The sequence below is a fragment of the Salmo trutta genome, unplaced genomic scaffold, assembly GCF_901001165.1.
Source record: "Salmo trutta unplaced genomic scaffold, fSalTru1.1, whole genome shotgun sequence".
In the NCBI taxonomy this organism is placed as follows: domain Eukaryota; kingdom Metazoa; phylum Chordata; class Actinopteri; order Salmoniformes; family Salmonidae; genus Salmo; species Salmo trutta.
The window spans coordinates 27,501-38,740 of NW_021823521.1; the positions used below are offsets into that span (position 1 = coordinate 27,501).

An 11,240-nucleotide genomic window follows, 5' to 3' on the forward strand; every position below is an offset into this window, starting at 1 on the left:
AGAGACAGAGACAGAGAGAGGACAGAGAGAGAGAGAAGAGAGGAGGAGGAGAGAGAAGAGAGAGGGGGAGAAAGAGAGAATGAATCTGGCACCGTTCATATGGAATAAGGAGAGGGGAGACAGGAAGGATGAAAAAGGACAGATGAGGGAGATAGATAAACATTGAGGGAGAGATATGGACTGAAAAAGAGCTCAATGAAAAGGCAAAGTAGCAAGAAGGGGGAAGGAGAGAGAGGGAGGACAACTTGACCGCTGGTATTTTGAGAAGAGGATTGAAAGAAGTGGGGGAAGAGAGGAGAAGAAAGGGGGGGAAGTACTGAACAAGAAAATAAGGAATGAAAGAAAGTACATGATAGAGGATAGAGAGAGTGACTGTGGAGGAGTATTTGATGAAGTGATAGAGGATAGAGAGTGACTGTGGAGGAGTATTTGATGAAGTGATAGAGGATAGAGAGAGTGACTGTGGAGGAGTATTTGATGAAGTGATAGAGGATAGAGAGTGACTGGAGGAGTATTTGATGAAGTGATAGAGGATAGAGAGAGTGACTGTGGAGGAGTATTTGATGAAGTGATAGAGGATAGAGAGTGACTGTGGAGGAGTATTTGATGAAGTGATAGAGGATAGAGAGAGTGACTGTGGAGGAGTATTTGATGAAGTGATAGAGGATAGAGAGTGACTGTGGAGGAGTATTTGATGAAGTGATAGAGGATAGAGAGTGACTGTGGAGGAGTATTTGATGAAGTGATAGAGGATAGAGAGTGACTGTGGAGGAGTATTTGATGAAGTGATAGAGGATAGAGAGTGACTGGAGGAGTATTTGATGAAGTGATAGAGGATAGAGAGTGACTGTGGAGGAGTATTTGATGAAGTGATAGAGGATAGAGAGTGACTGTGGAGGAGTATTTGATGAAGTGATAGAGGATAGAGAGTGACTGTGGAGGAGTATTTGATGAAGTGATAGAGGATAGAGAGTGACTGTGGAGGAGTATTTGATGAAGTGATAGAGGATAGAGAGTGACTGTGGAGGAGTATTTGATGAAGTGATAGAGGATAGAGAGTGACTGTGGAGGAGTATTTGATGAAGTGATAGAGGATAGAGAGTGACTGTGGAGGAGTATTTGATAGAGGGTATAGATAGATATAGATCACGTGTTAACTCATTCCACAGAGGACTGAGTGTCTGTGGGTTTTCACTCCCCCCTTGGACTTGATTATTTTCTTGTTTAGTGGCGCAGCGGTCCAAGTGGCGCAGCAGTCCAAAGCACTGCATCTCAGTGCTAGAGGCGTCACTACAGACCCTGGTTCGAATCCTTTTTTTAAAAATGATTGATGAATTAAGCTCACTAATTAATAAGGAACTCCCCTCACCTGGTTGTCTAACCAAAAACCAGCTGACACTAGATCCTCAGTGGAATGAGGTTGTCAGCCCTGATACAGGTAGAGAGAGAGAGAGAGAGAGAGAGAGAGAGAGAGATAGTGGTAGAGAGAGAGATAGCAAGAGACAGAGAGAGAGAGAGATAGCAAGAGATAGAGATAGATAGTGGTAGAGAGAGAGAGAGCGATAGAGATAGAGAGTGGTAGAGAGATAGAGAGAGAGATAGCGAGAGATAGAGATAGATAGTGGTAGAGAGAGAGAGATATAGAGAGAGAGATCGCAAGAGATAGAGATAGATAGTGGTAGAGAGAGAGAGATAGCAAGAGATAGATACTGGTAGAGAGAGAGAGAGCGATAGAGATATATAGTGATAGAGAGAGAGAGCGATAGAGATAGATAGTGGTAGAAAGAGAGAGAGAGAGAGATAGTGGTAGAGAGAGAGACAGCGCAATAGAGATAGTGGTAGAGAGATAGAGAGAGAGATTGCGAGAGATAGAGTGGTAGAGAGATATATGGTGGTAGAGAGAGAGAGAGATAGAGAGAGATAGTGGTAGAGAGAGACAGCGCAATAGAGATAGAGAGTGGTAGAGATAGAGAGTGGTAGAGAGAGAGAGATAGCCGTGTATTGAAACCTTTGGTGTCCTGCATGACGATGGAGGAATACTTGAGGAAGGTGATGAGCAGGTTACTGGTCTGAAGGTTAGGATCCAGGGGAAGTTCTGAAGAGTTCATCACTGGAAAGCAGGACACAACGTTGGTTCAACATTATACTAATGTTATGTTGAAATGTTGAAAGATCCATTTGGGTAACAGCTAAGTACCTTACTGTGATTGTTTTCAAATAAAACGGTCAAAAACAAACGAAAATAGCTTCTTGGCATGAAGCAAGGATTTAGCTAGGACAGTCTGGGAGTGGTCTGGGTGGGGAGGGGACAACTGAAAATGTGCCGTTGTCAGCAGAAAAGTTCGTAACTTTCTTATTGGTCTATTAACTTTTTGAGGTATAGGGGGCAGTATTTTCATTTTTGGATGAAAAGCGTGCCCAGAGTAACCTACCTAATACTCGGGCCCAGAGTCAAATATTTGCATATTATTAGTAGATTTGGATAGAAAACACTCTGAAGTTTCTAAAACTGTTTGAATGATGTCTGTGAGTATAACAGAACTCATATGGCAGGCAAAAACCTGAGAAAAATCCAACCAGAAAGTGGGAAATCTGAGAATTGTAGTTCTTTTGAATCCCTATCAAAACTACAGTGTCTGTGGGTTCACGTTGCACTTCCTAAGGCTTCCATTGGCTGTCAACAGCCTTTAGAAACGTGTTTCATCCTTCTCCTGTTACTGGGCAGAAAATAGGAGCTCAGTCAATGAGTGGACTGCCTGGGACCAGTGAGTTGTTTACTGCGCAGGCACATTTGGCGTGACGCTCCTTCTTTTTCCTCTGTAATGAATACGCTATTGTCCGGTTGGAATATTATCGACGTTTTATGTTAAAAAGACCCTAAGGATTGATCGTAAACAACGTTTGACATGTTTCTACGAACGGTAATGGAAATATTTGACTTTTCGTGTCTTGATTTACGCTCGCGCGTTATGCCTTTGGATAGTGATCTGAACGCACGAACAAAACGGAGGTATTTGGACATAAATATGGAGTATTTCAAACAAAAATAACATTTCTTGTGGAAGTAGGAGTCCTGGGAGTGCATTCTGACGAAGATCAGCAAAGGTAAGGGAATATTTATAATACTAATTCTGAGTTTAGTTGACCCCAGAACTTGGCGGGTATCTGTATAGCTAGCTTTGATGGTTGAGCTATGTACTCAGAATATTGAAAAATGTGCTTTCTCCGTAAAGCTATTTTAAAATCTGACACAGCAGTTGCATTAAGGAGAAGTATATCTATAATTCTTTCAATAACTGTTGTAAATTTTATCAACGTTTATGATGAGTATTTTTGTAAATTGATGTGCTCATTCACCAGAGGTTTTGGTGGGAATACATTTTCTGAACATCACGCGCCAATGTAAAATGGGGTTTTTGGATATAAATATGAACTTTATCGAGCAAAACATACATGTATTGTGTAACATGAAGTCCTATGAGTGCCATCTGATGAAGATCATCAAAGGTTAGTGAATATTTTAGCTGTATTTTTGTTTTTTGTGATGCATGTTCTTGCTTGGAAAATGGCTGTGTGGTTTTTCTTGTGAAGTTTATGTCCTAACATAATCTAATTTTATGCTTTCGCCGTAAAGCCTTTTAGAAATCGGACAATGTGGTTAGATTAACGAGAAGTGTATCTTTAAAATGGTGTAAAATAGTTGATTGATTGAGAAAATGAAATTATGAGATTTTTGCTGTTTGTATTTCGCGCCATGCTATTTCACTGGCTGTTGATATTGTGAGCCGCTGGTGGGACGCTAGCCCATAGAAGTTAACTAATTTACAGCCTGGTGATGTCACCAGAAAGGTCAAACTCCACCCCACCAAAACAGGCTGACATTTCAGGCAGTCTTTTCAAACAGCTCTTACACTAAAAGGGCATTAGCATTTTCTCTAACATTTTCACAGCATTATTCCAACCTCATAGTGGAAATACAAAACACAGATCCTTTAACAGGGAGAGACCCCTCAACCTCACAACAACTCCAGGGAGAGACCCCTCAACCCCTCAACAACTCCACTGCAACATCCATCACTGGTAGGGAGAGAGACACGGCCATTTAAGTTCAACAACGTTCATTTAACTTCACAGTAACGTTAATGGAATGTTATTTGAATGTTGAACGCTCGACCTAATAATGAACGTTACTGTCGGTAGAGACAAGAAGAAGAGAAGCTATGACGTGATCCACTATTAGCTAGTCAAGACTCTATACGAGACAGTCAGCTGGATCTCACACCTCAGAAGCTAGTTTAGCAGATAAAACAAGAGCCGACAACTTCTCCTCCCTCCATTTTGATTTGTCCTCATCCCACCTTCCCTCCGATCCTGGCTGACTGGATTAGTTCCAAGACGACTGGTTATGACATCATGGCCATGAGCCAGCCAAGCACATGGTCCACAGGGGGAAAAGGGTGTGTGTGTGTGTGTCGTGACATGGTTCTCTACCTGAAAGATTAATCTGTATTTGAAGCTAGTTCCGTTAATATTTCATACAGCAAATGGCTTTTAGCGAGAAACACCCACCATGCATGTTTTAACAGTTACACTGCACGTGACCTGAACCGGTTCAGGTTGTGTGTGCGTGTGGCGCACGTGTACGGAGGGGTTATCAAAAATGGACGGCCAAAAACAATGACGAGAAACGTATTTCTTTAAAACAGAATGTTTCAGACGCTTCTTAAAATGTTTCCTTCTATGTCCACTGGTTTTAAGGGGGAAGGGAACTAAAGCGGTCTTGGTTGACTCTGGCCAACCGTTCCATTTTCCACAATTACCCCAGTAACACAAACAGGAAAGAGAAAAAAATACAAACTAGAAAACTACGTCAATTTAAACACTAGTGAATATTACTACTAATAAAACGTTTCATTTCATTCAGTCAATAATTAATTTGTACATTTCATTCATTCATGGAATAAGAGACAGGACCAATCATGTTACTCACTGTCCATAGAGGGCGGGGTTGTGCCGAGCGGCGTCGTGGGAGTGGTCAGAACAGGGGTGATGGGTGTGGTCGGGATGTCAATCTCTGGGTGACTCTGTTGATTGACAGGTGACAGAGCAAATGAGTAAGGAGGGGAAAGAGAGGTAGAGGAGGCAGAAACAGTTTTGTTTCTAGCGACAGTAGAAGTAGTTTTGTTTCTAACGACAGTAGAAGTAGTTTTGTTTCTAGGGACAGTAGAAGTAGTTTTGTTTCTAGGGACAGTAGAAGTAGTTTTGTTTCTAGGGACAGTAGAAGTAGTTTTGTTTCTAGCGACAGTAGAAGTAGTTTTGTTTCTAGCGACAGTAGAAGTAGTTTTGTTTCTAGGGACAGTAGAAGAAGTTTTGTTTCTAGGGACAGTAGAAGTAGTTTTGTTTCTAGGGACAGTAGAAGTAGTTTTGTTTCTAGGGACAGTAGAAGTAGTTTTGTTTCTAGCGACAGTAGAAGTAGTTTTGTTTCTAGCGACAGTAGAAGTAGTTTTGTTTCTAGCGACAGTAGAAGTAGTTTTGTTTCTAGGGACAGTAGAAGTAGTTTTGTTTCTAGGGACAGTAGAAGTAGTTTTGTTTCTAGGGACAGTAGAAGTAGTTTTGTTTCTAGCGACAGTAGAAGTAGTTTTGTTTGTAGGGACAGTAGAAGTAGTTTTGTTTCTAGGGACAGTAGAAGTAGTTTTGTTTCTAGCGACAGTAGAAGTAGTTTTGTTTCTAGGGACAGTAGAAGTAGTTTTGTTTCTAGGGACAGTAGAAGTAGTTTTGTTTCTAGGGACAGTAGAAGTAGTTTTGTTTCTAGGGACAGTAGAAGTAGTTTTGTTTCTAGGGACAGTAGAAGTAGTTTTGTTTCTAGCGACAGTAGAAGTAGTTTTGTTTCTAGGGACAGTAGAAGTAGTTTTGTTTCTAGCGACTGTAGAAGTAGTTTTGTTTCTAGCGACAGTAGAAGTAGTTTTGTTTGTAGGGACAGTAGAAGTAGTTTTGTTTCTAGGGACAGTAGAAGTAGTTTTGTTTCTAGCGACAGTAGAAGTAGTTTTGTTTCTAGCGACAGTAGAAGTAGTTTTGTTTCTAGCGACAGTAGAAGTAGTTTTGTTTCTAGCGACAGTAGAAGTAGTTTTGTTTCTAGCGACAGTAGAAGTAGTTTTGTTTCTAGTGACAGTAGAAGTAGTTTTGTTTCTAGCGACAGTAGAAGTAGTTTTGTTTCTAGCGACAGTAGTCTAAGTCACCTGAGCGAGAACAGTGATGAAGTTGCGGTTGAGGTGCACGGCCTCGTACAGCGCCAGCAGAATCGCCTCATTGGTCCTGGGGGAGATCAGAGAGGGGTCAAAGGTCAATATCAGCCAATTAGAACAATGGTTCCAGATTGTATTCGTGACATCACACTGACTAAAGAGGTTCTGATCACTCTGCATGGATGAAGTTGTCCTATAGACACTGAACTACAGTCAGGTCTGTGTTTTTCACCTACTAGATCTGTGGCTAAGGGAACTTCTACTCTAATCATGTACTTACTGTACTGAGAGCTTCTCATCTGCATCTGCAATGAACATACTGCCCACCTGTGGACAAGACAGGAATTACAGTGAGAGAAAGTTGACAACGTTGACAGTTGTTTAGGAGAACGATTAGTTGTTGAGGTGTGTTGGTGGGTCACATAGATCAATAGTCTAGACTTAATCTGTGTCTGGGAAAGTGGCCCAATATGTTGTACTATATTTCATTGTAGGATCAGATGTGTTCTTACCATACTGGTGAGTGTAGAGAAGAACCCTCCATGGTTCTCCTCCTCTTTGTCTTTGTACTGTCTGGAGAAACAGACACAACGAGAGAACATGACAATCAACACTTTCAATAACAAGACCAGAATATAAAATGTCTGTCCTGGGGATGTGACTATATGAAGTATGAACATGAGAATCAATATAAATGTCTGTCCTGGGGATGTGACTATATGAAGTATGAACATGAGAATCAATATAAATGTCTGTCCTGGGGATGTGACTATATGAAGTATGAACATGAAATATCTCATCATCTGTTACTTTAATGTGATCTGTTTCTAGGCAGACAGCGCTTCCTGTTTCTAAACAGACAGACACAGACAGGTCTTCCTGTTTCTAAACAGACAGACAGACACAGACAGACAGCTCTTCCTGTTTCTAAACAGACAGACAGACACAGACAGACAGCGCTTCCTGTTTCTAAACAGACAGACAGCTCTTCCTGTTTCTAAACAGACAGAGACACAGACAGCTCTTCCTGTTTCTAAACAGACAGACTGGTCTTCCTGTTTCTAAGCAGACAGACAGGTCTTCCTGTTCCTAAGCAGACAGGTCTTCCTGTTCCTAAGCAGACAGACAGGTCTTCCTGTTCCTAAGCAGACAGACAGGTCTTCCTGTTCCTAAGCAGACAGACAGGTCTTCCTGTTCCCAAGCAGACAGACAGGTCTTCCTGTTCCTAAGCAGACAGACAGCTCTTCCTGTTTCTAAGCAGACAGACAGCTCTTCCTGTTTCTAAGCAGACAGACAGCTCTTCCTGGTGTTTTCACCCTGAATATTAACATCAAAACCTGCTTACTCTGAGAAAGCCACACATGCACGTACACACACACACACACACACACACACTCCTAGAAACCAAGCTGTCAAGCTGAGACTACAGTAAAAAGGTCTCATTTGTAGAATAAAAATAGAACAAAAATATGAAAAAGTGAATTCTAAAGTAGATCATTTAACAAAAGTTGACAGTTAAAAGATTGTAATTTTTACCTGTTATATTCTGTCAGGGCTTGGCCAACAACCAGACCCATTCCCTAGGAAAAAGACAAGAATCCTCAGTATGAGACTTTTGATGAAAACGTGATAACAGAATGGGGTATGTTAGTTCTAGTTCGTTTATTTTTATGATAAACACTCTCTGAAGTCTAAATTAGGGTTTCTTAAACTTTTTCAGCCTGGGACCCAAATGAGAAATTCAGTGTTTTCCTGAAAACATGTAAAATGTGGTTAGGAGTTCCCCCCACCTTGTGGGCAAAAGTGGCCCCCCTCTTGACAGTGGTGAGAAATTGTATTTAATTTCCTGTAATTCTACACAACATGCCATGTGATGGAGAGAATCATCTATTACAATTTTATAACACATTTCATGCAATTCTGCTCATTTTGCCATGCGGCAGAGTAAAAATATGTAATCTGAGTTTTATAGCTAATTTTCTACAATTCTACCTAGTTTGCCCCCAACATGTTTTCTTTACCCAACATTAACATGAGCCATAGTTTAATAAAGACTGCTGTAAACGATAGGAATAAACAATAAAATATCTACATGAATACTCACATCTAGGGTTGGTTCATCATCCACTATGGAGAGCTTCACAATGTAGGGATTCACAGACTGACAACAAAGAAGAAGAGTTAGTACGGTTCCATCCTGTCAACAGAGGAGGAAAACACACCGGCTCACCTCGTACTTCCTGTAGTTGACGAGCAGAGCCAGGAGGACAACAGCATCATAACCATGTTGACCTCTAGTGGACACATCTGATAGGATCTACACAGGGGGAGAGAGAGAGACAGAGACAGAGAGAGACAGAAAGACATAGAGAGAGAGACAGAGACAGAGAGAGACAGAGACAGAGACAGACAGAGAGACAGAGACAGAGAGACAGACAGAGAGTGAGAGACACAGAGAGAGAGAGAGAGAGAGACAGAGAGACAGAGAGAGAGACAGAGAGTGAGACACACAGAGAAAGAGACACACAGACAGAGAGAGAGAGACAGAGAGAGACAGAGAGAGAGAGGGACAGAGAGAGAGAGAGAGAGACAGAGAGAGAGAGAGAGAGAGAGAGAGACAGAGAGAGAGATGACATATTAGGTAAATAACCTAACGTTACTGTCATCCCCAGGTCTCAGTAACAGTCCTACCTGAAGAATGGCCTCAAAGATGCTGTTGATCATAACATACTCTAGGATGGTGTTCTGACTGATGTTGTCTGTTACCTGCAACACAGAAACACTATTTAAAGAGAGAGAGAGAGAGAGAGAGAGAGAGAGAGAGAGCGTGTGGTTGGGTGGGTGAGTGAGTGAGTGAGTGAGTGAGTGAGTGAGTGAGTGAGTGAGTGAGTGAGTGAGTGAGTATGTATGTGTGTGGATCTTACCGTCACTAAACACAGCAGTAGTTTGAGACACAGGGCCTTGAGACTTTCTGAGCCCTCCCCACACAGCAGGCTGTCTAAACTCTCCATCAGGTCCTGTTGGAGAGACACACGGGTCATGTTCACTAGGGGCAAACAGGGAAATATAACGGAGGAAGTGTTGCTACATGAACACAAAGCTCTCCCATCTTTTCTCTTAGGACACACACACACACACACACACACACACACACACACACACACACAGCAAGCTCTCCAAACTCTTCATGAAGTCCTATAGGACACACACACACACACAGCAAGCTCTCCAAACTCTTCATGAAGTCCTATAGGACACACACACACACAGCAAGCTCTCCAAACTCTTCATGAAGTCCTATAGGACACACACACACACAGCAAGCTCTCCAAACTCTTCATGAAGTCCTATAGGACACACACACACACTGCAAGCTCTCCAAACTCTTCATGAAGTCCTATAGGACACACACACACACAGCAAGCTCTCCAAACTCTTCATGAACTCCTATAGGACACACACACACACAGCAAGCTCTCCAAACTCTTCATGAAGTCCTAAAGCACACACACACCTTCATGCGGAGCTCGGCCTTGTCGAAGCCCACGAGCATGTTGATGATGTCGAAGCCTGAGGCTGACTTGTTCTTCTGGTGAACCCCACGGAACAACGCACACAGAGTCTGGAGGAGAGGACAGATACAGCTTCATCACAATGTGGGTGAAAGGTCAAACACGACAGGTTTAAAGTTCTATGTCCAGACCATAGATTATGATAGAGGCCTCTAGTGACCAAAGGGAAGTTTCAGCATGCGCTATGCCATTGAGGGATTCCACCATGCTTCCACAATTTTAAAGTAACTGCAGTTCACTGGGTGGGGATTCCTATGGGTTGTAGTCTCAATGGCACTGCCCATGCTGTCACAGACGCTATATTCGCACAGATACAAAGACAAGTTCTCTATCTATCTCTATGGTCAAGACCCATACATCCTGTCTATAGCCACGTCAGTACCATAACAGTTCTATGTATGGACCAATACATCCTGTCTATAGCCACGTCAGTACCATAACAGTTCTATGTACGGACCAATACATCCTGTCTATAGCCACGTCAGTACCATAACAGTTCTATGTACGGACCAATAGATCCTGTCTATAGCCACGTCAGCACCATAACAGTTCTATGTACGGACCAATACATCCTGTCTATAGCCACGTCAGTACCATAACAGTTCCATGTACGGACCAATACATCCTGTCTAAGTGCCTTTGAACAGGGTATGGTAGTAGCTGCCAGGCACACCGGTTTGTGTCAAGAACTGCAACATTGCTGGGTTTTTCACGCTCAACAGTTTCCCATGTGTATCAAGAATGGTCCACCACCCAAAGGACATCCAGACAACTTGAAACAACTGTGGGAAGCATTGGAGTCAACATGGACCAGCATCCCTGTGGAACACTTTCAACACCTTGTAGAGTCCATGCCCGACGAATTGAGGCTGTTCTGAGGGTATTCTCAGTGTAGAGAATACAGCATGGATCCAGTAGATTTGGATGAGAACATGTATTTGCTCATCCATGTCAGTTCCATACGACACACTAACCTGTAAAGCATTGACCACTTTGGTGCTCCTCTGCCAGGGTCTGAACACAGTGGTGGAACACACACACACACACACACACACCCCCCCCCACACACACACACACACACACACACACACCTCCCCCCACACACACTCTCACTTACCTGCAGGGCGTTGACCACTTTGATCTGGTGCTCCTCTGCCAGGGCCTGAACACAGTGGTGGAACAAACTGTTGATGTTGTCTTTAATCTTCATCACCTCATCTCCATCCAGAGACTCCAGCTTGGCCTCCAGGTACTCCAGATTCACCTGGGGGGGGTACAGGGGGTGAGAGAGTTGAGAAAGGGTGGATGGAAAAGGGAGGGTTGAGCGAGAGAGGGGGGAGGAAGAGGGAGAGAGTGGGGCAAGAGGGAGGGTTGGTAGAGAGAGGGGGAGGGGGAAGAGGGTTGGGAGAGAAAGGGGGGAAGAGGG

The 11,240-nt window shown here is 42.9% G+C and overlaps 1 protein-coding gene across 1 annotated transcript in view; it reads right to left on the reverse strand.

The window, feature by feature from the left end:
• Window positions 1-11,078, reverse strand: part of armh3 (armadillo like helical domain containing 3) — a gene marked incomplete at its 5' end in the record, with an annotated part of 33,587 nt that extends 22,509 nt beyond the window's left edge. Inside the window, 12 exon segments of the mRNA XM_029749162.1 lie at window positions 2,009-2,110; window positions 4,991-5,084; window positions 6,237-6,312; window positions 6,523-6,569; window positions 6,755-6,815; window positions 7,779-7,822; window positions 8,347-8,403; window positions 8,473-8,559; window positions 8,934-9,008; window positions 9,167-9,259; window positions 9,757-9,864; window positions 10,932-11,078. Of these exon segments, the coding sequence (XP_029605022.1) occupies window positions 2,009-2,110; window positions 4,991-5,084; window positions 6,237-6,312; window positions 6,523-6,569; window positions 6,755-6,815; window positions 7,779-7,822; window positions 8,347-8,403; window positions 8,473-8,559; window positions 8,934-9,008; window positions 9,167-9,259; window positions 9,757-9,864; window positions 10,932-11,078 (991 nt within the window).
• Between the last annotated feature and the right edge of the window lie 162 nt (window positions 11,079-11,240).